At 33.6% G+C, this 26,679-nt stretch overlaps 1 protein-coding gene across 3 annotated transcripts in view; it reads left to right on the top strand.

The window, feature by feature from the left end:
* The window catches only part of ovo (transcriptional regulator ovo), a 72,017-nt gene extending 46,635 nt beyond the window's left edge, over positions 1–25,382 (top strand). Inside the window, exons 1-5 of one of the 3 annotated variants that reach the window (XM_036362483.2) lie at positions 16,580–16,839; positions 17,490–18,944; positions 19,068–20,305; positions 20,794–21,285; positions 22,348–25,382. In XM_036362483.2, the coding sequence (XP_036218376.2) occupies positions 16,725–16,839; positions 17,490–18,944; positions 19,068–20,305; positions 20,794–21,285; positions 22,348–22,533 (3,486 nt within the window). In that variant the 5' untranslated portion in view covers positions 16,580–16,724 and the 3' untranslated portion in view covers positions 22,534–25,382. Of the gene's footprint in view, positions 1–16,579; positions 16,840–17,489; positions 18,945–19,067; positions 20,306–20,793; positions 21,286–22,347 lie in introns of those variants that run through there. The other 2 variants (XM_036362481.2, XM_036362482.2) reach the window with 2 other exon arrangements.
* The last annotated feature ends 1,297 nt before the right edge of the window (positions 25,383–26,679 follow it).

Genomic DNA, 26,679 nt, shown 5'->3' with positions numbered 1-26,679 from the left:
CAAATTATATGCGGTTTTGTTGCTGCTGTTGTTGCTATGTAGAGTTACTATATACAGTAGTCACACTTTGTTGCTGTTTGTTTGTGCTTTTCGCAGTTAATTTGTTACTGTTGTTCGCGTAGAAAATTATGATTACACAATTTTTACGATACGTTTGCTACGCTTCAAGCGCACACACTCACACACAGGTGCGCATGCGTGCATATCACTGACATTATTATAGATTCATTCAGAATATCTCATTTCTGATATAATCTGCTGCTAGATTATTGCTTTTGTTATTGTTTTTATTATTATTATACAATTTATATGCATGTGTGTGTGTGCATAGCTCGATGTTGTTGTTTGTGTGTGCTTGTGTTAAATGTAAATTTTTTGAGGTTGTTATAATAATTGCATGCCTGTGAACTCATCTCTCGCTGTACGAGCATGCATAATGATTGGGATTATAACGTCATTTATAGGTATGTCAAGGTTTACGATTGTTGGGGCTTTGTTATAAATTTTTTCCAGAAATGTATTGTATATACATACATTTGTAACTATAGATTTTTTACATACAGTTTCTATGGAAAATTAACAACCACACATAATATTCTCTCTAAACAGTGCTTAATGCTATATTGGGTGTGCGACTTTGCTAAAAATAAGAACAAGCGCCTGACTGTAGGCAAAGGTTTTTAAATATATTACAGTTGCACATGCCAATTATGAACTATTGCCTACATTTAGGATGTTATTGTATACAAAATATAAAATGACGAAAATTAAAGTAACTGTGTTTCAAGCAGCCAACAACAAGTATAATAAAAAAATTTTAACTGAAAATATGCAAGCAAAAAAATTTTGAACCTTTTAAAAATTATGTTCCTGCTTTTTAAACACTTCGCATAACAAAAAATATACTGGAATATTTAAAAAATGTTATTATAATCCGGTTTTTAGATTGAAAACATTATCAATTTACCTTGCAACAACAAAATATCTCAAATTCGCTGTTTCTTACAGCAACTTTTATAGATTAGAACATATGTCAATATTTTCTATGTACTAAGCCAAAAAGATCAAACGTTGCGAAAACAGAGCATATTTTACAGTTCATTTACACTAGCATTCTTTTAGACCTACATACATATGTATACCATATATGAGTGAGTATTTATGTGCAGTTAAATAGTTTCAAAACAAAACCAGTTGTGTTAACAATTTTTCTAGTTTTCGCTTTTAGAAAACATGATAATACATGCAAATACACATAAATAATGAAATGTATATTTACTACAACAAAATGCAAATTTTAAAAATAGCACAAAATTAACACCTTCCAACAATAACAAAACTCACTCAAGCAACAACAGCCACTCTCACCTCATCTCACCTCGCCACTCACCACAATAGCTTCACTTCTTCACCACAGCGCTGTCACAACGCCAATCATATACAGGCTATTGACATGCGTAGGCGACAACACTTGCAAGTATGCAAATTAGTGGCTCAACAACGGGGGTACATGCCTCTTCTTATAATTCTTTTACCGCTCCACATGTTTACACACCTACGTATGTAGGTGTAAATAAATAAATATTTATTTGGAAAGCTGAGTGCGCCCTAGATGGTAAAGGCTTGTTTACATCTTCTTTTATACCAAGTTGGCACTTCTACTTTTGCTCCAGCTCTTCTTCTTTGGGACTTTCATTGCTCTTCAGTCTTCCTGTGCGCCTTGTAGGCTCGTAGCCCACATGGTGTTCCCTCGCTATTAGTGGGTGAGTGAATTTGTTTTTGTCGGCTGTATTTACGACGCAATTGCAGATAACTCGTCTACTTTTTTCACGGATGTTTATTTGCTTCATTTCTCCACTTCTATTTCGCATTTATTGGTGAGCGCTGTCTTCGCAAATTTTAGAGTTCATCCACCAACGCAGCGTGAACTGTTTAGTCTCCAGCATTATTTGGCTGGCAAAAGAGTTCGCTCTTAGGTTTGTGTGTCTGTTGGGATGCGATCGCGGCACTACGATAGACGCACAGTTGGCTGGCTTGGAGCAGTTCACAAGAAATTGGGGTTCAATGCTTTTTAGATTATTTGTTTACGCAGTTGATTATTCGTCGATTATGTTCGTTTATTGTTACTGCGAAGACGGATGTCCATTAGCAAAATAAAGGCTATTTTACATATGTATACATAAATATGTGTAAAGGGTCTAATGACCGACCAAGCAGTTAAAGTTGAAAAACGTTGCAGTTATATGTAAAAATAAAACTACAATAAAAAAATATTATTAAAAACAAATTTTACATTAATTTTTTCCCACTACGTTTTTCAATAAAAATTAATGAAATAGTTAAATTTTTTTATTATTTTTTTTACTATTCTTACAAAAGTGAAATACGCAATGACTAGTCGCTTATCTAGAAATACTTGTATACATATCTACACAAATGTTTATATGCATGTATCTAATTGCCTTTGTTGCTTCATTTCATGTTTATCATTTTTCTGTGTGGCGCATGTTGAATAAATTTGCAAAAATAGTAATAATAACAAAAAAGTAAGTTCATTGACACAATCAATACAACGGATAATATTATATATGTACGCACCTATATTTTTTTGTTATTTTATTAAGAAATGATTTTAAGTTTAACACAGTTAAAGTTCATGCTAATGATTTAAAAAAAAAAAAAAAAAATTTGAAGCTAAATTTATAAAAACAACATTTAAAAGTTTTTGAAAACCCTTTTCCAAAAGCTGTTCAAACTTTTTAGCATTAAAGCTTTTATGAAAGCTCCTATAGCTGCCAGAAAGTCCTTAAAGCTGCTATAAAATGTTCCAAAACTTTTACGAAAGCTCCTCAAACTTTTTAGCATATATAAGGTAACCATATTAATACTGAAAGCTTTTATGAAAGCTCCTTTAACTATTAGAAAGACCATAAATCTGCTATAAAACGTTCTAAAACATTTACGAAAGTACCTAAAACATTTAATGAAACTCCTAAATATATAAAAGTTTACGATTGAAGTTCAAGCTGAGAATTAAAAAAAAATTCGAATATAAATCAAAATTTATAAAAACAATATTATGAAAGTTTTCGAATAGCTCTTCCAAAAGCTGCCCAAACTTAGCAAACACAAGCTTACCATATAAATACTAAACGCTTTCATGAAAGCTTATAAATCGGTTGGGAAAGTCCTTAAAGCAACTGTGAAAAGTTTTAAACATTTACGAAAGTCCCCAAAATTTGTATAAAAGCCCTTAAAATTATATGAAAGCTTTTAAACATTTTACGAAAGTACATAAAAGGTACGGAAGTTCCCAAACTTTCATTAAAGCTCATAAGGTTGTATGAAGACTTTAAAAGCTTTTACTATTGTGCCTAAAACTTTTTTAATGCTCCTAAGGTTATATGAACACTTCCTAAGCTACTAAAACTTCGATGTAAGCTTCCACAATTTTTCTAAAAATCTTCTAATCTTCTTTCACGAGTATCAGTGTTCTCTGAAAATAATTCTTTATGGAAATTTAATGTGTTTTTGCTAATAATAATCCCACTAAATTCAGTTATTTTAGTACAAAGCACTTTCATTCACATTCGTCTAATTAACAACAACAAACCGCAAATTATATTTATACAGCAATCAACACTCTACATTTATGCAGCTGTGTGTGTATTTGTTTTTACAAAATTACTGAACTGAATTTTAAATAACTTTATTTGCAATTACGGAAGTAGCAGTTGAAGGTGTTAAATGTCGCTGCCGCACACTTGGCAATCAATTTGAATTGACAAAATTACATGCAAACAAACGCAACACTAAAGCTTCCGTATACTAAATGTAAATACAAATAAATAAATATAATTTATGTATATATACAAATATATAAATATATATATATAATTGTATGTGTACATATATGTGCGCACTGATATTTAAGTATAAGTTTACATCTAAGTAGACGCGGTATGTACTTTTTATTTTCATTTATCTATTATTTTTTTGTTTAATGAGCAAAGTATCTTTTTAACTGCTGGCGCGGCTCAAGGTGGCTAATCTATGTGTCTACTATGCAATTAGCTTTGTTTGTAAGTTATTGGGTTACATGTTTGTTTAGTTTTTATTTTTAATTTTCTTTTTTTGTAAAATGCTTATAACTATAGATATGAAGTCGTCGTTTTGGAAGTCTAGTAAACTAAATAAATAATTTTATATTTAAAATAAGAATACTAAATAATAAAATTTTTAAAAATTTCTTTCTACATACTCACATAAAATTTTGTTTAATCAGCTTAAAATGACCGTTAGTCCGAGCTTAATACGATTTCCAGTGAATTAATTTTTTTTCGGCACATAAAAATACACAGAACTGCCAAAAGACCAACAACAATAATTAACCTTAAGACCAAACATTATTACATACCAACAAAAGCAACAAAGTGTTTAAGCGTTAGAGCTTAACAGTCTACATGTGATTTGCATGAAATCCAGTAAACAAATGTATTGTAGTAGCTTTACTATAAAGAAAAAATTATATAGTATATTAAGTAGTCCACGGCGTTTGAGTTATATGTTTATAGTAACTATTAATTTGTTTTGTGCACCGAACGCTTGTTAGCACGGGAAATAGGCTCAACTTGGCGAGTGCGTGCGTAGGCACAATTTTGTCCCCTTTGAGTCAATGGCACAGCACCAATTGAGCTTTTGCCCTTTAGCTATGGAATTTTAGCAGTATAGTGGTAAGATTGCGAATTTTAGATTTTAAAATTCTTAGAAGCAACGTTTGCCCGCCAGTTGGATGACCGCTTTATTGTTCAGCTTCCACGAATGAGTGCATAAATACAACGTGGGTCAAAAGAGATGAACTCGGGGGTAATATGCATTGAAAAGTTTCAAATTTTGAGTATAAGGTCCAAAAAAATATTTTAATTTTTTGACTAATTTTTTTTAAGGATTTTAATTAGTTTTTTTAATTACATTAATTCATATTTTTTTAATAGTTTTAGTTAATTTTGTTTCAAATACTTGTTTTATAATAATTTTAATAAAATAATTTGTTTCTTATATTAATTAGTTTTAATTTTTATTTAATTAAAAAATTACTTGCGAATAATTGCGCTTAATTTTTTAAAATAATTTTAATTAATTTTTTTAGATAATTTTCATTAAATTTTTTAAATAATTTCAATTCATTCTTTTAAAAGGTTTTAACTCACTTTTTTATATAAATTGTTTTTAAGCTAACTTTTTTCAATGATTTTAATTAATTTTATTAATTACATTAATTAATATTTTTGACAGTTATAATTAACTTTGTTTATAAAAACTTTTTTGTAATAATTTTAAATAGATTAAATTTTCTTATATTAATTAGTTTTAATTTTTATTAAAAAATGAATTGCGATTATTAAAAATAGTTTAATAAATTTTTAAAACAATTTTCTTTAATTTTAATTAATTTTTTATATGATTTTAACTAATATTTTTAAATAATTTTAATTATTTTTTTATATAAATTGAATTAACTATTTATTTATAATTTTTTTTAAATAATTTTAATAAAATAATTATTTTTAACCAATTTTTTTTTAATAACTCTTTATTAAATAATTAATCTTAATTATTATTATCTTTTAACTATTAATTATGCTTAATTACAGCAAGTTTTTCGAATTTTAAAAGTACATTTAAAAGTAAAAGTGCACCCAAAATGCTAAATTCCTTAGTAAATACAAATTTTGCCACTTTTCCACAACCCTGCTCGCTGCGCGCTAACAACTACTTGCAACATTTCGTTGCAAGTTCGCTGTTCGTATCTTTTACTAACTGCCACTTACTAAGCACAGCTTTTACCGGTCAAAAGCAGCAATAAATCGTGAAAATGCAAGACAACAACAAAAACTTGATTGGACAGCAGGGCAGCAGGAAACAAGAATTGCCACCTTCTGTGGCAAGTGTTGAACGTTGAAACGCCTTTATAATGCCAAAATGCTGCAATGCCCTTTTCAGCGCGCCGTGATTAGCATTTGCATTTCCTGCACCGCTTCTCCCTGCCGCTGCTTCTTCTTCTTATTACTGTTCTAACAATCAAGCATGCCACTAACCAGCAAGCCAAGCAACTCCATTATCTCTGCCGTCAGTATGCATTACACACAGTGGACTGCACATAAGCGAGCAACAACAACTCCTTTTGTGGCAGTGGTAATTTGCAACTTCCCTTTTCAAAGCCGACCAGGCAACCGCCTAACTAACCGAGTGACCAAACAGCTAAGCAAATATGCAAGCGGACAGACAGCCACAGCCAGCATTGCTGTGCGTGGTAAGCAATGCAACAATCTAGTCAACAGCAGCAGCAATCTAAGCAACAGCAACAACAAGAGCGCAATTGCAGCAAACAATTCACGGTCACAAAACCGCATCGCCATCAACGAGTGCTTAGCCGAAGCTGTGGTTGCTCGCTGGCGCGTCGGCAATAGTTTTACGCGGTGTACAGCTATGCCAAGGCCCTCGCAACTGTCTTGGCAACTCTTTAGTGAAAAGTGTGTGCGTGTGTGTGTGTGTGTGAGTGCACTCACCACTTTGGCATGATATACGAGTGCGCTTCCAGTCACCAACCAGCGCTATGTTCTGCTGCATGCGCTAACAACAACTACCCATCTCTCCACCATTGCGCTACCAAAGTGTCTTTGCGAGCTCCCCGCGCTCGTTCATTCTCCGCCGACTGTTTGTTTTCAATATTTTGTGCAGCTCTTTTGATTTTCTTATTTGCCATTTCCTTTCATCTGCCTCACAGCGCGCTGTCAGCATTTCTCTATACTTCTGGCCGTCACATCACATGCCCTTATATACCCTCAGCTATGTGTCGAGCACAGATTTTCATAAGAAAGCAAAGCCGTAAAGGCAACGAGCGCTGTTGGAAAAAGCGAAAGACCGTTCAAAGGAATTCTACGAAGCGAACGGTTGCAACTACTGCGGCTGTTGTTGCACCGTTGCTTGTTGCCACCGTTTTAACGCCATATTTTTTTTTTTTTGTGTTTTGCCAAATGAGCGCGCGGAATAGTCGAGACTAGAATATTTAAATGTATGCGTGCTAAATTCCCTTTTGGAGGGAAAAATTATGCGCGGAATTCGTGTACACACGCACATACATACAGACACATGCATGCGGCACGTTAAATATGCTGATATGCTTAAATATAGAGGCAGTCCGCATTGCTCAGCGGACACATTTGTTATTGCTACGTTAGCCGCTTAGGCCTTGCGCTAAAAAAGGGGGAGCATGCGTACCACAGCCTGTTGCTTCACATTTCTTGCAGCACAACAAACAATTTTTTCAATATTTTTCAATTTTTATTGATCGCTAATGGTTTGTACGTGTGTGTGTGTGTGCGCGCAAGTAAGTTGCGGCGCGTCGGCAACAGCTGCTGCGCCTGCGTATCCATGCCAAAAGTCCAGCGCTTAGATGCTGCCAAGATTTATGTCGCCTTTAGGTGGCTGGAAAGCGATGTCGTTGCTGTGATTGCTGCTGCTGCTGCTGCTGCTGCTGTACTCCAAGTAGTCGACAGGTGCAAATGCCGCAATTGTATTCTTACAACCACATATAATACATATGTACACCGGTTAGTATGCGCTCAACTGACAGTTAGAGGAAATTCAAAATCGCACATGCAACGATAATTGAAAATTGTTATTAAAACATGTGTATGTGTGTGTGTGTGTGTGTGAGACGAGTTTACTGGGCGTGTTGATTTTCTGGTTTAACTGCCAGTAAATATACAAATCTGGCTAGCAAAAGGGCTTCAATGGCGACTGTGAAATGCACAGCTAGCTTGGGAGAATTTTGAGCTGAGTAAACTTATATATTTATATTTTTTTTATAAAAGTATAATTTTTTTGTAATAAAAATGTAAAACAATATAAATAGTTTTTTATAACTTTTAAGCTTTTATTCATAAATAAATTCACATTTTCCACACTGAGAAATAACTGTTTTAAGCTACATATATTTCGTAAAGTAAGCCTACATTTAGGCGAATACAACATGAGGTCAAACGTTGTCATAATGGAAAGTTATTGTAACGTGTTTTTATTATTTTGTCAAAAACATTTTTAAAATGTTATTTCAAAACTTTTTTTTCAAAATTTAATTTGAAATCTTTTTTGAAAATTTAATTTGAGAATTTTTTTGAAAATTTCAATGAAAATATTTTTATTTTAAGTTTAATTTGACAAAATTTTTTTTTTGTTTTTTATTTAATTTCATTAATTCATAAACTTTTGCTCCTTCTCCAGCAACATACATGTATTTCCATATTTCTCACTCCAATGTTAGACCCACCCACTTTCTGTCAAACAGCCACAAATAAAACAAATATTTCTCATTAATTTGTTATTAGAAGCGCGTAGCTGTTAACCTTTACAAATACATACATGCAAGTAAACACATGTTCGCTCGAAAACTGTTTGAACTCCCAAGCCAGTTATTAAATAAAAATGTACAATACATCCATATGTACTTATGGGTGTCTGTCTGTCGTTCGATAATAAAAACTATGCGCCGAAACTATAACGTGACTATTTTTTCCCACAACTAAGTGACGCCCGCAAACACTCATTTTACAACATTGAAAAGCTTTGCTTTACAAGCTTCACTTACACTGTTTTTGTTTCCACTTGCTATTTTTATTTGCCATTATCTCTGTATAACACTTGATAGACAATGGCAGCGCGCTTCAGCTAGCAGCTAACAGCCACATATGTATGTATATATACATATGTGTGTGTATGTGTGTGTGTGATTGTCAGCTAGCGAGACAGACAGCTGAGCCATAGCGTTATGTGAAAACGAAACCTCATCGAAGGTTAAGCCGCAAAGCAAATATTATTTACTGGCAAACAATTGTAAGGCAATTACAATACATATGTGCATACATATCGCTATATATATGTGTGTATATATATACACTGATTGCTAAAAGTGTGTGTATATGTGCTTTAAAAAGACACGTTTTTTGAATGTAAGCGAAAAAGCTACTATTTTTACTGACTTTAATTATTTATATGTGTATGTGTATATATATACGTGTATGTATGTATATATATATATATATTTGTAATTCAGTATTAACACTTGTCGTTTGCTTTGTTATATATTTCCCATATCTTTTGTTGAGTTTTAATTTTCCTCAAACACTTAGAAACAATAGCATAAATGTAATGTATAAAAGTAATGCACAACAACAGCAACAGTCGTAATGTAATGTAATCACTTGCTGTGCATAAATAAATAAACGAAACGCGTTTAATTGCACATTACAAGCGACCTTGACCTTAACACTGTAAGCTGTTGCATTGAACACACCCATTTGCAGGTGTGTGTGTGTGTAAGTGTGTGCGTGTGTCATATCTACACATAACTGGCATTTATTACTTTTAATTACAAATGATAAAATCCAATAAATACAATTTCGAACGCAATTTAGTTCGTGCTTCTTCTTCTCGCACAACAATTGAACAGCTGCTGTTGTTGTTGGATTGGATTTGATTATATGATTTTTGACTAGAAAATTTTCAATTATGCTTCTCCTAATAAATTTTTTATGAGTACACATGCCAACAATAACAAAAAGTGTACTTACTACAGTTCGAAATTGGCGTGAGTTGCAATAAAAAACCAAATTAAATGCACAATTATGTATTTATAAATGTTTGTGTTTATTTTGAAGTGTTTGTATGTTTTTTTATTTAGTTTTAATTTTAATTTTTTTTTTTGTGTAGTTTTGAGTGTTTATAAGTAATTTTAAGTGTTTATATTTCTGCATATCAAACTCTAGCTTAGCGCATTGCTCATACGCCATGTGCTGCTTCACGTGCTGGTAGTTCAGTGCATGTGCTACATTTGCGCAATGCCGCCGCTGTTGCCGTTACAGATTCGTTAACGCTAAGGCTGTGATTTACGGCGCTTTAACTACATAAAACAAAACGCTGACCTTAAGGCTTGATTGTAGTAATTACCCCATTATCACGCGTTTCAGTTATTTAAGTTTAAACTTGTTTTTTCGCCATGCAAATGATACCGTTTTTTTTTTTGCAAGTTCAGATGCGCGCAAAGTGTATGCGCGCAACGGTTATTTATTGCCAACTTTAGCTGTAATTACATGCGTGAATAATAATTTTTTTTTTGTTGCTACTCAGCTTGCCAAGCAAATTTATTGATTATGGTTTTTATTTTAGTAATTATTTAAGTTTTTATAATAAATGTAAATAATATAATATATGTATAAGTTTATATAATATATATATAAATAATATATGCATAAGTTTATATAATAAATGTAAATAATATATGTACAAATTTACTTAATTATATGAGCGGCAGAACCTTAAGACTAACTCACATTTAATGCAGTTAGTTTTGACTTTAGACAAAAGCTGTTTTTGCTTAAAAATATATTAACCAAAACATAATTGCTGATGCAAGGAATCTTAAATTTATAAATGTGTATGTTTTTGTGGTTGTTGTTACTGCGCAAATATATTTGATTATTCGTATAATCTTATTTCCAATAAAATGAACTTTTATTCTCTTTGCTACATTTAATTGCTTTTACAGCTATTAAAAAAATTTCAAAATTAACGCATAAAAAGGCAAAAAGTTACAAAAAAAAAAGATAACAAATAATTAAAAAAAGCAAAACATTATTGTACCGTTTCGCCATTATTTGGCAGTTCTGTTGAAATTCAACATTACAATTTTAGGTTTTTTTTTTTTTGAATTTACTTGTTGTCAAACTTCTTGGCAGCTGGCAGCGGTATTATTAAATTGTGATAAATGATTTGGCATAATTGCAGAAACGTGGTTATGATTTGCAGAAATCAATCTAATGTAGCAGAAAATGTACACAACCGCTTTGCGCATTCCTAGCTCGTTAAATGTGTGTGCATATGATAATGATATGAGCGGTCGTATAGCCGTCACGTAAGCCGTAAGACGGGTTTGCCGTCATTATTTTTTGTTTTACAGTTTACTTATGTGTACAAGTTTAACTTTGATGTTTGTTTAACCAGCCACACACATAACCGCTAAACAAATACATCATTCGGCTGCTTAAGCTTTTCGCTGTCTTGTCAATTTTGCAGCAAGCGCGAAAAGGACTTCCTGTTTATAATAACTAACGAGCAATTACTTGGAAGAATTAGAATTAAATGCTATGTACACAAGCAGTAACGAGTCAAAATCCCAGCGGAAACGTTCAATGTATACTACACACTAGCCGTAATGGGAAGCTCACTGCCAAATGTAATTAATATATGTACTTACAAATATATACTCTTAAGCTTGTGCATATAAAAAAAACTGGCAGGCAATACTTATTATATATATTTGCATTTAATAAAAAAATATCGCTTTTCTGATTTTTTTATTATTAACTTAATTTTTTATACTATATATATACATATGTATGTATATGTAATGCTACTTACCGCTACTCGCTGTCAATTATTTTCAATAAAGAAGTTATATATAAATATATATATATATATATCTGTTTACTTACCTTGCAGACAGCGCAGTAGCCTTATTAGTTACTTCAATATGTATATTAACAGCTCTAAGGCTAGATAAATAGCAATAAGATTTATGCATACATACATACTTATTACATTGTATGTAAGCACATTTTGTAATTAATTTATATACGTGTGTAGATATATTGACATTTGCAATTCAATTTAAATTACTTAGCGTCATGAAGCTAAAAGAGCAATGCTCTGACGTGCATATTTTTGCTACTATATGTTACTATAGTAAAAACAAGAAAAAACGTTAACTTTGCAACCAAGCTATAATACCCTGCACAAATTAAAAACTGTTTTCATAGAAGAACTTGATTTTGATCCAATAGTTTGCATGGCAGCTATATGCTATAGTGATCCGAACTGAACAAAATTTTGGGAGATTTTACCGTTACATTGGACATTAATCCATGTACAATTTTGTAAATATATCTTATCAAATAAAAAAGTTTTCCATACAAGTACTGTATTTTGAACGATCACTTTGTATGGCAGCTATATGTTATAGTGGTCCGATATAGGCGTTTCCGACAAACGTGCACATTCTTGGGAAGAAAAAGACATGTGCAAAATTTCCAATCGATATCTCTAAAACTGAGGAACCAGTCGTGTACTTGCAGACAGACGAACATGACAAAATCTACGCAGTTCGTGCCGCTGATCAAACTTAAAAACCCCTGTTTAGGGTATAAATATATTTACAGTATACAGAGGCATTTATATATACATACACAGTAATGCAATATTATTGAAAAATTTATTTGTAAGCACTTCGGACTTGGCTTGAATAAATTCATTCAAGAATCTCACATACGAGTATGCAAGTGCTGTTCATATATATTTCAAAACATGTACATCATGTATGTGTTCTTATGAGAACATTTGCTCATACACTTTAAAGCGTTTCGCCCGCTAATGTATTTATATACTTGTCACAGCACCCAACAAACAGCCAGTCAACGTACAGCCCTGTAAGATTACTGCCATAGCACGGATATGCCTAGAATTTGTAATTAGAATTAATTCAAAATGTTATGAAGGCAATTAATTTCCAACAAAAAATTATGCTACCAATGAGCTAAGCAAATTAAAATGCTGCAATCAACAGTACTTTTATTTATGGCGATATTTAGTATGCCATAATTTAAATTGTAGTAGATTTTTGAATTTTTTCACCAAAACATCGCATTTATCTTTTATTTTATTATTATTATTATTTTGATTTCGTCAGTATTTCCAGCGCATTTGTCGCATCTTCCTTTATAACGAAATTATAACACTTTACGTGCCATTTACTATATAATTAATTTTCAACAACTCTAGCGCAGTCTTCCAACACCTAAACTCAGCTGGCTTAAATGGTGAGGTTCTTGTGCGCTTGCAATTACATACAAATATGAACATACATATTTATATGAAAAACTGGTTTTACTGCACACAAAGCACATAAATATGTACATACATATCTTTTACGTACGTTAGTTATTATGCATGTACGTAAGTACGCCGATGTGTACGCTACATTGTGTTGGCAAGCTCATACCACTGGTTGCTCTTCTGCTGGCACTTAGTCCAATGTAATCATGGGCTTTGGCATTCTTAAGGCAACTATTTTAAATTCAACTACTAAACACATGCGCGCACACTCACGTAATTATGCTACGTAACTTATACATACATATGTACATATATAAAAGTTTTATCCTCTAGATACATTCTCTATCTTTGGCTGTTCATACATACTATGCCGCGCCGTCGTGGTCATAGTCAACGGCCAGGCAAAACGTGCCCAGCCAAGCAGACGTAATAGTTGCAAACTTTGTTTCGCGTGATTCTTTTCATTACTTTATATATGTTTCATCTGCTGCCCCTTTCGCTTCTACCAATAGCGTTTGTTTTTTATTCTCTGCACATACACACGTTTTAACGTGGTTTTAAAAAACTTTGGTAGGCTGGCACTTGAATGCTTCGCATACCCAAAAATACATATACATACATATATACATATAGGTATTTATATAGGTACATAGGTACTATGTTTTGTACGAAAATAGCTTCAGCATAGCATTGCGTGATCACGACGCCAAACGACTCTCAACTTTTCGTTCTGCCATTGACTCTGACTTTGGCTTTGATTTTTTCGTAAACTTGTCGGGAAGGAAACATCTTTCGTGCAGTCTTCTTCACTGCGCACTTTGCTTATATTTGTCTCTTAACGTTGCAACATTTGCTTTGCTAACGATCGCCTGGACCCCTTATTGAATTTATGCATGTATCCACGTTTGTCTGTATGTATGTAAGAGTATCCTTGTCTCCGAACGGAATTGTTTCTCACATCCCAGCTGGGCCAAACGTTGTAAGCATTTCTGAACAGCTATAATTTTGCCGTTGTCTGCAGCTACTTGCACTGTTTAGAAGTTTTTTTAGTTAGTTGCTTTGCATTGCATTGTACTAACGCGAACAACTGGTTGTTTAAGCGGCTGCAAAAAAAAAAAAAAACAGTACAAGCCAGGCACACAAGACGCAAGGTATTGCATGAGGCTGAGGGAAAAAACCTTGATCTTGATCTCAAATATACAAGCAGCAAAAAAATAACTAGGTGCAAGTACAAGCACAATAACAACAACAGCAAACAACAGCGTTTTGGTGTTGTTGCTGTTATACCACACCAGCTCCTCCCACAGCGCGACGGTTTCACATTACACCAATACCAGTTTGCAACCTTGCCTTTGCTTTTATGCATTATTTATTGGTATTATATCCACTATTACACCATTTGTTGTTCTTACAACTATTTTTGCATTTGCTATTATTTTTTGCACGTTCTTCTCTACTTGTATAACTTATTGCGGTTCTCCTTCATGAGCTTCTATGCATTTTTTTATTTAGTGACCCGGTCCAATACCTCCCGTACTCACATATTATATGTATATGTATGTATATAAGTTAGTAAGTGTTTCTCTTGGCGAAACATTCCCTACATGTATATTCGTTTGACAATGAGTAGGTAGATCCAGGGCGCAAGCAAATAAATCAATTAACATGTTATTAAATATGTATGGCCTTTTATATAAGCATTTGTTAATACTCATAGATCGCGGTTTCAATTCACCCACAATGGTTCATGCAAGGTTTGTCACTTAAATAATATTCGTAGGGCCCCATTTATTTTGGTTAATGTATAGTTTAGGTCCCCCAACTAAGAAGGCATCAAAAATGATTTTTATTTTTTTAATCGTCTTAGTTTTACACGTAGATTCCAAATCCGTGAGCGGAAAGTGAATTTTTTCAATAATTTATGTATATTTTTCAAATTTTATTTAACACACTTTGCATATATCACATATTCAAGTCAAAATTCTGTAGAATTCAGATCACTTAGCTGTAATTACGAGTTCAGCGTGTTAAACATTTTCTTATGAGAAAAATATACTGAAGAAATGTAACAGTCACAATTTCTTTTGTGCCGCGATCTGATGGTATGGACGAATATCGGAGATCGTCGAACTCCTTTCCACAATGGCGGCCTTCGGCTGCGCTTCAAAAAAATAACCCTGGTCGGTCCAAAACCAGGGTGTTCATAATACAATCGCGTCAAACTCCTTTTCGCTGCTCTTAACCTCGATGATAGTTTTCATCACAATGCAGAGTATGTGTAATTATTAAAACGTTTTCTTTTTATTTTTTTGTTAATAATATAATATAATTTACTGCTATAAAAACGTTAACTTCGGTTGCACCGAAGCTATAATACCCTTCACAGATACAAAGGTTCCTTACAATAACTTGATTCAGATCTAATTTCGTGAATCGGCAATTAAAAATAAAATTTTTTTCCATGCAGGCACTTTACTCCGATCGTGCAGTTTATATGATAGCTATATGATATAGCGATCCGATCTAAACAATTTTTTCGGAGATTATATTTTTGCTTTAGAAAATAACTCATGCCAAATTTTGTCAAGATACCTCGTCAAATGAAAGAGTTTTCCATACAAGCACTTGATTCCGATCGTTCAGTTTGTATGGCAGCTATATGCTATAGTCATCCGATCAAAACAATTTCTTCGGGAATTACATTATTATCTTAGAAAATAACTCATGCCAAATTTCGTGATGATATTACTTCAAATAAAAAAGTTTCCCATACAAGGACTTGCTTCCGATTGTTCAGTTTGTTTGGCAGCTATATGCTATAGTGGTCCGATATCGGCCGTTCCGACAAATGAGTAGCTTCTTAGTGAGAAAAGGGCAGATACAAGATTTCAGATCGATAGCTTTAAAACTGAGGGACTAGTTTGCATATATACAGACGGACGGACGGACAGACGGACATGGCTAAATCAACTCAGCCCATCATGCTGATCATTTATATATATATTTCATAGGGTCTCCGACGTTTCCTTCTGGGTGTTACAAACTTCGTAGCAAACTTAATATACCCTGTTCAGGGTATAAAAATTGAAATATTAAAAATATTCACTTTCCGCTCACGGATTCGTAATCTACGCGTAAAAATAAGACGATTTAAAAAAAAAATTCATTATTGAGGCCTCCTTAGTTGGGGGACCTAAACTATACTTTTCCCTTAATTTTTAACAACATTTCATCTTCAAAAGCAAAAAACTAATATAATATAATTTACCGCTATTAACTTTTAAATATTATTGACAAATATGTATTACTTAACGAAAATAAGGCACGTTATTGCTAGCGAAGTTAAAAAAAAAGCAATGTTAAAGCAGCACAATATTTACTTTAATCATCTATAAACTTTTCCATAAAAAAACCTATACGCATTTTTAACTAAGTTTTGAGTAACTTGAAACGGCAACTCTGGAAAAAGCTCTCACTACCGGTGCTTTCTCCGTCACAGCTGATTGTACAACTCATCTATTACAATTCATTCATACGGAATTTATTCAGTTATAGTAATCTCGTACAATACAATTCAAAATGTGCGCTGCACATGTTGAACCAACAGTTCTTGATGCCGTTTTCGAATCCGTTTGTTTACTTAACCAGTGATAACGTGATTTCAGTCGGCCGTAGCTCGAAATGTGTACTAATAAAGCAATTTTCCAAGTTTTATTGCTCTCGAATTGTTTCAAAATTATACCTAGTGCATATAAATTGAAAATATTTAAGTGACAATGTTGACAAATACTCCATTTTGTGTTATATTAACAAATTATGACGTTGTATTCAACGGTGCGTCTTTGACCACATTTGTTTGTTCGAAAGACACTTGCCGGGAGGACATACCATGTGAGACAAGTGCATATAACTATGTAAATATCAATTAAATATACTAACAGTGAACAAAATTTGCTCATTTGGTTTTGTTTTTCACTGTTGTGACTAACGGTTTGATGTTTTTTGTTCATACAATTTTTTTTTTTTTTTTATAATTTTCAGTTATTTTATTTATTTTCTGACAAACGATAATCTCAATAAAAATGTAATAGTGCGTCGATCCTCACAAAGTCCTCAATTTCATAACAATCCACTAAACCCGCAAATCTGGCAAGTCGTCCAAATAATTTGATCAGTATAGGAAACAGTTATGTGGCAACAATTTCCATAGTCTAGACATATAAACAGTTATTTGAAATTCCAGTTGGTTTAGTGCGCAGTTAACTAAAAAGTTTATAAATATCTGAACAAATTCTTATATAATTAATACAAAACCGTTATTAAGTTAACAAGGTCATTTCAAAGTCAAAAAGACCGCAAAAAGTTAGATATTTTCAAAATTGCATTAAAGAAAGTATTCTAATTTCCCGTTATTTCCAGGAAAGCAGTGCTATAGTGTTTCCGTTAATTCTAGGAAATTTTGTACAGTTAACACCTCAAATTTTAGAGAAATTTTATTAATTATGCAATTTTTATTTATAAAACTTTTCTCTCTTTTCCAGTTGGAGGTATTGCAAGTGCACGGACCGAACGGTTATCACCAGCAGTTCCAACTTTGACAGCAGAAGCAACAGCCACCGAAACTACTACATTACCACCACCCCACACATCGATCACATATCCCCAACCACAATCACCTCCACACAAGACACCCTCGCCGTGCAGACCGCTGGGCCAGGAGGGTTTTGGTAAAGAAACTGAAGACTGTAAAAAGGATTCGCAGGCGGATTCTTACATTCAAACACCAAAAAGTGAAAAAATCCAAAACCTAAAATTATCTATTGACACTGCAGAGCAAACTGAAGACGTGGTGCAAATAGATAAGCCACGTTTCTACTCTTCGATTTTAGGTGGTAATAAACCCTATAGTGGTGTTGTATTAACACAAGCCCAACGTAAAGAATATCCGGTTGAAGTTGTAAATCGTCGTTTAACAGCAGCTCCCATAGAAGATAGTTCCAGTGATTCTGATTCGGATGCGGAAGGCTCCAAACTAATTGTTGATGAAAAACCATTGGTTCCTGAAGATAAACCACTTTCATTGCGCTTACGAAGTACTCCGCCACCATTAGAGAAGCGTCCTAGTCCACCCCCGCCACCAGAACCAGCAGTACGGTGCAGTGTTATACAGCGCACTCCAAAACCTGCGCCAACACCACCTCAACGAGCAAATCAACACGAAGTTTTACTGCCACCCGGCTTTCTTGAACATCTCGGACCCGAACAGCAAGAGCCTATTGACTATCACGTGCCGAAACGACGTTCGGCTTCAATCGATAGTGACGAAGAGCAAACAGATTCGTTGAATACAAAACGTTTAGAACGTGAACGAAAATTGCGTGAAGCTCGTAGACGTAGCGCAATATTAGCAGCACGTGCTGTGCTTGCCCAAGCGAGACTTAATCCTCGTCTGGTACGTAGTATACCCGGTATCTTAGCTGCAGCAGCTGGACACGGACGTACATCGTCTACAGGAGCCGGTCAAGGTTTCCAAGGCTCTAGCGGCTTCGGTGGAAATAATTCAGGCAACGGCAACAATCAAAGCCCAAGCGGAGGTGCAGGTTCACCTACAGGCTTTGGTGGTGCGTTAGGTGGCAGCGGTGGTGCTGGAGGTGGTATGGGCGGCGGTCGTGACGGTCGCAGTAATTACGGTCCAAATTCACCACCATCTGGTGCTCTTCCTCCATTCTACGAGAGTTTAAAAAGTGGCAACACAATGAATTCATCATCATCAACATCGGCGAATTTTAATGGAAATTCAAATTTCCTTATACAAAATGCGGCGGCAGCTGCTTACTTAATGTCTGCAGCAGGTGGAAATGGCGGCGGTCAGCAACATACAAATAACTATTTAGACTGTAGTCCAACGAATGGGAACAGTGCAGGAGGTGTGGGTAGTGGTGTGAACGATAGTGGTAACGGTGGTTTGGAGATCACAACATTTGCCAATGGCCAGGGTAACACAAATTATTCTGCGCATGCGCATAATAATAAATATAATAATAACTCTTCTCCCTCTACTCAACATCATCATCATCATCACCATCATGGACATCCGCAATATGGCAATAACCCATCAGCGTACGGCATTATACTGAAGGATGAACCGGATATTGAGTATGACGAAGCCAAAATTGACATCGGTGCTTTCGCGCAGAACATTATCCAGGCTACTATGGGGAATTCGGGAAATTTTAATGCTGCAGCCTATGAAGATGCCATCATGTCCGATTTGGCAAATTCGCAAGGTCCCAACGGCTCGGTAGATCCATTACAATTCACCGCCACACTTATGCTGAGCTCACAGACAGATCATTTACTGGAACAACTCTCGGACGCTGTCGATCTCAGTTCTTTTTTGCAACGTGAATGTGCGGACGATGAGAACTCCACCAGTCCACGACAGGATTTCGAGCTGGTTTCAACACCATCGCTCACGCCCGACTCGGTGTCCATAACGCCTGTGGACACCAACAATGCAAACCATCTCGATACATTCCACGAGAGTCTTATACAACAAATAACCAACAACATTTCGCGCAATCACATTGGCAGCAACCAAAATGGTAACATGCAATCATATCCATTTGAGCGTCAGCAACATCTGAACGGCAACCAGCAACATATGAGCAACGAGCAGCATAATGTAAATCATCAACAGCAACAACCACCACCATCCTATCAACATGCAACACGTGATTTGTTGCAATTACAGCAACAGCAACAACAACAACACCAACATGCACAAACGCATTCTTATCACCAACAGCAGCAGCAGCAGCAACATCAATCCAACTCCATGTTGCAACACGGTGGTCCAATGTTGTTGGCCCAGCAACCACAACAACAACATGCCTACCAACAACACCCTCATCCATACGGTCCAACGCAGCATCATCACCAGCAACCGCATCACATTGTGCCGCCTCACCATATGCAACATCATCATCATCATCATAGCAGCGATAACAGTAATTTGTCGCTGCCCTCACCGAATGCGGCACATCTGTCAGCGCATCACGGCATGTCGTCGGCAGCGAGCAATTCGTCGGGCGCCTCCACTTCCGGTCTGCTAGACGCCAGCACGGCCATGCTCGACACAAAGCCGCTGATACAAAGCGTAAGTCCCACACATTCGACCGGCAGTTCCAATGCAAGTTCTTGCGTTATGGGCTCAAGTAAATTGAGCACAAGCTCATCTTGTGGCTCCGCATCGATGGTGGCGTCAGCGTCACTGCGTAGTGTAGCTGCCGCTGGCATACTGCCACCATCGCCCACTGTCGCTATGCTGCATGAAAGCAAAATGCTACAGCAGAGGGTAAGCATCAAAGTCAAAGCAAAAGCAGAAATCAACATAACACTTTGTTCTATCGTTTGATTGTTTACGTTTTGTTTGAATGCTATAACGGTTTTTCATGCACGTACCAACACATACGTAGTGTATAACCTGTGCGGCAGCAAGGGATTGCATACGCGCGGACTTCACGCACATAGCGCTGCTTACGTCATATTTTGTGAGCCTAGCTTGTATCTAATCCTCTGCTCCGCACGCGGTTGTAGGCTCTAGGCTGTTGTAAATAACCGCTACATGTAAATACCTACCTATTTCGTATATCTTCTGCTTGAAGACTTGTACATAGCTAATTGCAAGGCATCCTGCTAGTTGTAGTTGTTTATATGAATAACGTTGACTATGTTAGCTGTTTTGTGCGCCCAACGAACTTGTTTTGTAACTCTTCAAAATGTTGTACCTTTTTGTTTTTACATAAAATTTAATTTTCTTCCCCCCTCCCTGCTTATTTATAGTTGGGTCTGCCACCAGAGGTGCAGCTGGAGTTCGTCAACGGCGGTCATGGCATTAAGAATCCGCTTGCTGTGGAGAACACACACTCAGGTCACCACCGCATACGCAGCATCGATTGCGTGGACGATTTGAAGAAGAGCGGCAACATCAGCACTGACGGTTCGGAAAGCGGCGGCGGCGGTGGCGGCAGCTGTGCCGGCGACGGCTCCAAATTCGTTTGTCGCATTTGTCTGAAAGCGTTCTCGCTGCAACGCCTGCTGAATCGCCACATGAAGTGTCACTCGGAAATCAAACGCTATCTGTGCACCTTCTGTGGCAAGGGCTTCAACGATACCTTCGATTTGAAGCGTCACACGCGCACCCACACCGGCGTGCGTCCGTACAAGTGCAACTTGTGCGAGAAGAGCTTCACGCAGCGCTGCTCGTTGGAGTCGCACTGCCTCAAGGTTCATAGCGTACAGCATCAGTACGCCTACAAGGAGCGCCGCGCTAAGGTAAAAGTGAGATGTTATTGACAATTTATGTACTTTCTAAATTTTTTGTATTTTCTTAATTTGTTTTTTTATTTTATTTTATTTTTGTATATAAAATTATTTGTTTATTTTTTGTATATAAGTTTTATTATTTTTTTTTTTTTACTTTGTATATTCTTAATTTATTTTATTTTATTAGATTTTCTTAACTCTTTATTTTCTTTTCTATTTTCCCAATTGGTTTTATTTTATGTTTCTATTTTCTTAAATTTATTTGTTTTTTGTATATAATTTAATTTTTTTTTTGTATATTGTTTTTGAAGTTTTTTAGTTTATTTTTTTTTTTTTGTATTATTCTTTGTATTTTATTTTATTTTTTTTTTTGTAATCTTTGTATATTTTTTTTGTATACATATAAGCTTATTATTTTTATTTTTACTTTGTATTTTCCAAATTTATTTTATTTTAAGTTTTTATTTTCTTAATTAATTATTTTATTTTGTTAATTAATTATTTATTTTTTTTTTGGATTATTCTTAATTTATTTTCTTCTGTATTTTTCTAATTGGTTCTTTTTTGTATGTTTTATTTTTCTTTTTTCTTATTTTATGTATTTATTTGTTTTCTTATTTTATTTAATTTTTTTTTATTATTAATTTTTTTATTGTTAATTTTCTTATTATTATTAATTATTTTATTCTTATTAATTTTCTTATTGTTATTTATTTTATTATAATTTTTTTTTTGGTATTTTCTTAAATTTGGTTTGTGTTTTCTAACTTATTTTTGGAATTTTGTGTTGTTTTTTTTTTGTTTTTGTATGTTCTATTTAATTTTTTTTATTGCTATTTTTTTTTGTTTTATTTTCTAACTTTTATTTATTTAAATTTTTTGTTTTTTGTATTTTCCTAATTTATTTTATTTAATTTTTGTATTTTTCTAATAAATTTTTTTTAGTATATTATTTTGTTGTATATTTTATTATTATTTTTTTTTTGTATATTTTATTATTATGTTTTTAATTATTTATTATTTTTGTTTTTCGAATTAATTGATTTATTTTCTTTGTTTTTTCTTTTGTAGATGTATGTTTGTGAGGAGTGCGGTCACACGACTTGTGAGCCCGAAGTGCATTACATCCACTTGAAAGAGAATCATCCATACTCGCCCGCTTTGCTGAAGTTCTACGACAAGCGTCACTTTAAGTTCACAAACTCGCAATTCGCCAACAACTTGCTGGGTCAACTGCCAATGCCGGTGCATAATTAAGTGTAGTGCTCTGCCAAGTGGTTCACCACATGCATACATACTTATAACGTAGTTAGATCAATTGACACATTTGAGTTTTCGAAAAACTGCCCATAAACGGAGATTATTATATATTTTGCTTACCTTTTACCACTTGTACTATAACATTATTGAAAGCGCGTATTTCATTTAAGTTCTTTTGGCTACATTTTTTATTGTGAATTTTTTTTTCATATACTTTAAATTTACTACAAAACATGTTTGCATTGCAAACTTGCTGCGTGACGGCTTCTCTGCATTGTTGACTTGCGCTGGAGTGAACACAATGCGTCTGCATTGCAAACATACATACATATACATATACATTAAGAATTTTCGCATATTTATTGAAAGAGAAAGACATACGGTTAGGCAAAATGTTTACTTTTTAGCGCACACTTTTAGCTCATGTATATTTATTAGATAAATTGAAGTCATATTTAAGTTGCTAACATTGCGTAACTAATTCTCATTACCTTTAAGTTTGTAATATATTGGGATTTTTACGTTGTAAAGTTTGTACAAGTAATTTTGGCGCGCATAAAGCATTTGCCGCTGCCTTAAGCATAAACATAAAAGTGTATATATATATTATATTACTAGAATCTACTAAGAGCTAAGCACAACACGAAATTATGCTTCGTAAAGAAATTTAAACCGCTAATTTAGCTTAGTGTTAGTGCAGTTGCGGTAAATTACGCATTTGCAGTTATTTCTTATAAACCATTTAGTTATCTCATGGCAAAGCAATGAAAACATTTTCGAACTTTAATAGATTTTGAATTAAAATTTCTTTTCTTTACTAATTGCAAGTTGAACACCCAGTTTATTAGCCTTATAAAGTATCATGTACATTTTTCCTTCACATTTTTCATATTATATTACAAAAATACCGTTCGCTTTAGTTATAAAGAATATTGTTATTTTGTTTTTTTTACTTTAAAATTTTTTTTATTTCAATTTGAAGTTAATTTATTGCAAATAAATGAATTAATGAACATAAACAGCAACAACAACAAGTGTAAAGAGGCGTAATTACAATTAAAAAAAAGATATATTAAGCAACAAAAACCGTTAGCTGTGCTTAATTTCTTTGTAAATTTCTGCAGTTGATGGCGCACATTTAGATTTATTAGTTCTAAGTCCAAGCTAAGCAAAAAAAAAAAAAATGAGAATATTCGGCGCACTGCTTTTTGCTGCTCATAAATGAGGCAATTGCGTTAAAGTAGCATACAAATTTTGCAATTGTGTTAAGCTAAGCTTTAATATATAAATATTATTTAATTAATAAAAAAAAGCAAACTTTTAGTTTTGTAATTTAGCGCCTAAGCGATTTGCGAAAGTAAACGAAAATAAGTGAAACCACCAATTTGTACTGATTTGAATCTCTTGTTTAATTACTACTTACTTATACATACAAACATACATACACACATACATACATGCATATATATAAATTTATATAAGAAGCGTGTTAGCATAATTTTTTGCTTAGAACATTTTTTTAATTTTTGTTTTTGTTTAATTTTCTTTTTTAGTAATGCATTAATTTTAAGTTGAAAAGAGAACACAGCCAACACACAAGCTGTTTAAGGTAATTAAACATACACACATACACGCACTTATGCACACATATTAATATACTGAGTATAATTAATAAAGGCTTTATCTACGCTAAAAACAAAAAAAAAATTGAGTCAAATATACGCTATTTTATTTACTAGAAATTTCGTTTATGAGCAGCAACAACAAGAGCGCGCTGACAGCAGTGCAGAAGAGAGCGCACAGTAAACGGCGAGCTGGATATTAAAAGCGAAAGAGATGAGCTGAGCAGCGAAAAAGTTTAAAATTCAGTTCCAAAAAAAAATTTTTTTGTTTTCTCAAAAAGAGGAAAATTTTCAAAATCTTGTTTCGAAAATTTGTTTTTCCAAGCAATCCGTCTCTCTTTCTCTGTCGCTCCCATGCGCGCGCACAGTTTACGCAAATCATAATTTATTTGAAATAATCGGGTTAATTGTGCAATCAACGGTGATGGTTATTACTTAAGCGACAGACACACACACTCATACACATACACACACCCACAAGCATAGCAATAAAACTACATTTTCGTTTAGTCGTTATAAATATACTCGTATATATTTTTAATATTAATATTAATCGTTAATTAAGTCGCATTTAGTTGTGTAGCGGCAACGGCTGCTCGATGACAGCAGCAAAACAACAACAACAACATTACCCACCATTCCAACATTTACGCTAACTCACCACGTTCACTAGCTCACACAGCAGACTCTCTCTACTCCAGTCATGTTCGTCTTCACTCATTGGTTGATAACATTTAGCTTTATAAATATATGTATATTTTTCATATATTCTATAATAAACAGTTTATGTACTATGTATACTAATACATAATACTCCTGGTATACTTTATTAAGTAAGTCTTAATTTTTAGTTTTGTGAAATATTTTCTACTTTATAAATTAATATCTAGCTTTAAAGGCATATATATGCTGCCCTTCACTTTATTTCTTCGACTAACGGTAATTGCTGTTATCGTTTTGTATTTGCATTTTTTATGTATTTAATGTATTTAAGCTGGACAATTTTATATTGCATTCGTTTAGTTTAATTAAGTAAGCACAGTATCAACTTTATGGAACTAAATGCAATTTGTATTGAATTAAGACAAGAAAATTAGTGAAAATGAACTCAAACACATGTTTTGCGCATACTAAGCATTAAAAAATGTGAAAGCGAACATTTGAAATGAATTATCGTGTAAAATTTATCAACAAAAATAAATGAAAAACTTATTTAAAGCAAAAGCACAGTATTTTCTTGGTTTCGGGAAAATGTATAACGGTTTGTATGAAGTTTTGGTATTTAGCTTCGTATTTAAGGCGTTATAACTAATTGCAAGTCAGAAAAAACGCGTTTTCTGAATTTTTTTTGAAAAAACATTTTATTTATAAATAAATAAAAATGTATATTTGTATGATTTAATGTATTTAATAATCGATAATTTAATCTGAAATATTTAAGATTTTCTGGAACCTTTAGACGATCTCCAGGAGGACATATGAAAAATGGTGTCTAGCAGTGAGAACGATTTTTCAGCTAAAATCCAAAAATAATTATTTCAATAGATAAAATATGCAAATAAGGGGTTACATAGGTTTCGTTGAGAGAACAACGCCCTATTTTCAATAAAACAAATTTTATATAAAAGTTAAATATTTTTATTATTTATATTTTTATATTATATATAATTTTTTTTTCATATAAAAAATTAAACTTTTTATTCAAACTTTTTACTATTCCAAACATATAATTTGATAAAGATTTGGTGAAATTTTCAAAGGAAAATACTCAAAACTTGGTCATTAAGGCGTCATTTCCGTTAATCGCTCGGAAAAAAGGTGCTTCCGCGTTGACAGCAGAATTTCTGACAGCATCATCAAAAAGAAAAAAATACGTGTTTGAACTAAGACCATTAACTAGGTATTGGACGGAGAAAAAACAAATAAAGTGATAATTGTATTTTTGGCAGACGTTTTTACAAAAAAAATGCAAATTTTGGTGAAAATTTCTCGACTTTTTTTTGTTTTTTTTTTAACAGTTGTAATTGAAAAAAAAAATCCTTCGTGCAAGACATAATAAAGATCGGTGGAGTAGTTCATGAGGAATCTTGACAACCGACTATGAAATCACAGTTTCGAGAAAAACGCGTTTAACTTTTAAATGACTATGTGCCCCTAAAACTATTACTGCTATCAACTTTAGGAATTAGGACAATATTCTAGAGATACTATAGAATTAAATATGACAATAAAAAAAATTTTGTTTTTTGAAGCCGTGAAATCCATGTAATCTCTTAATGATCGAAGGACTGGTAAAACTTTCGATGTTTGATAAAATGGCGATTTTCAAAAAAAAATCGTATTTTCTAAAAGTTTACGCTTTAGAGTGGCTTAAAAACGGAAATTATTATCAAAAATTTTCTTACTTCGATTATTACCTGACAATGATAAATAATATTTACAAGAAGGTCGTGTGAGAATTTCGCTCGTTTCAGTCGTTTGGGTGAAATTTTCTTCTGAAAACAGCGATAAGCAGACCAAA

This window comes from Bactrocera oleae, chromosome 5 (genome assembly GCF_042242935.1).
Source record: "Bactrocera oleae isolate idBacOlea1 chromosome 5, idBacOlea1, whole genome shotgun sequence".
Taxonomy (NCBI): domain Eukaryota; kingdom Metazoa; phylum Arthropoda; class Insecta; order Diptera; family Tephritidae; genus Bactrocera; species Bactrocera oleae.
The sequence above is the reverse complement of the archived record's forward strand: the minus strand, read 5'-3'. Positions and strand labels throughout refer to the sequence as shown.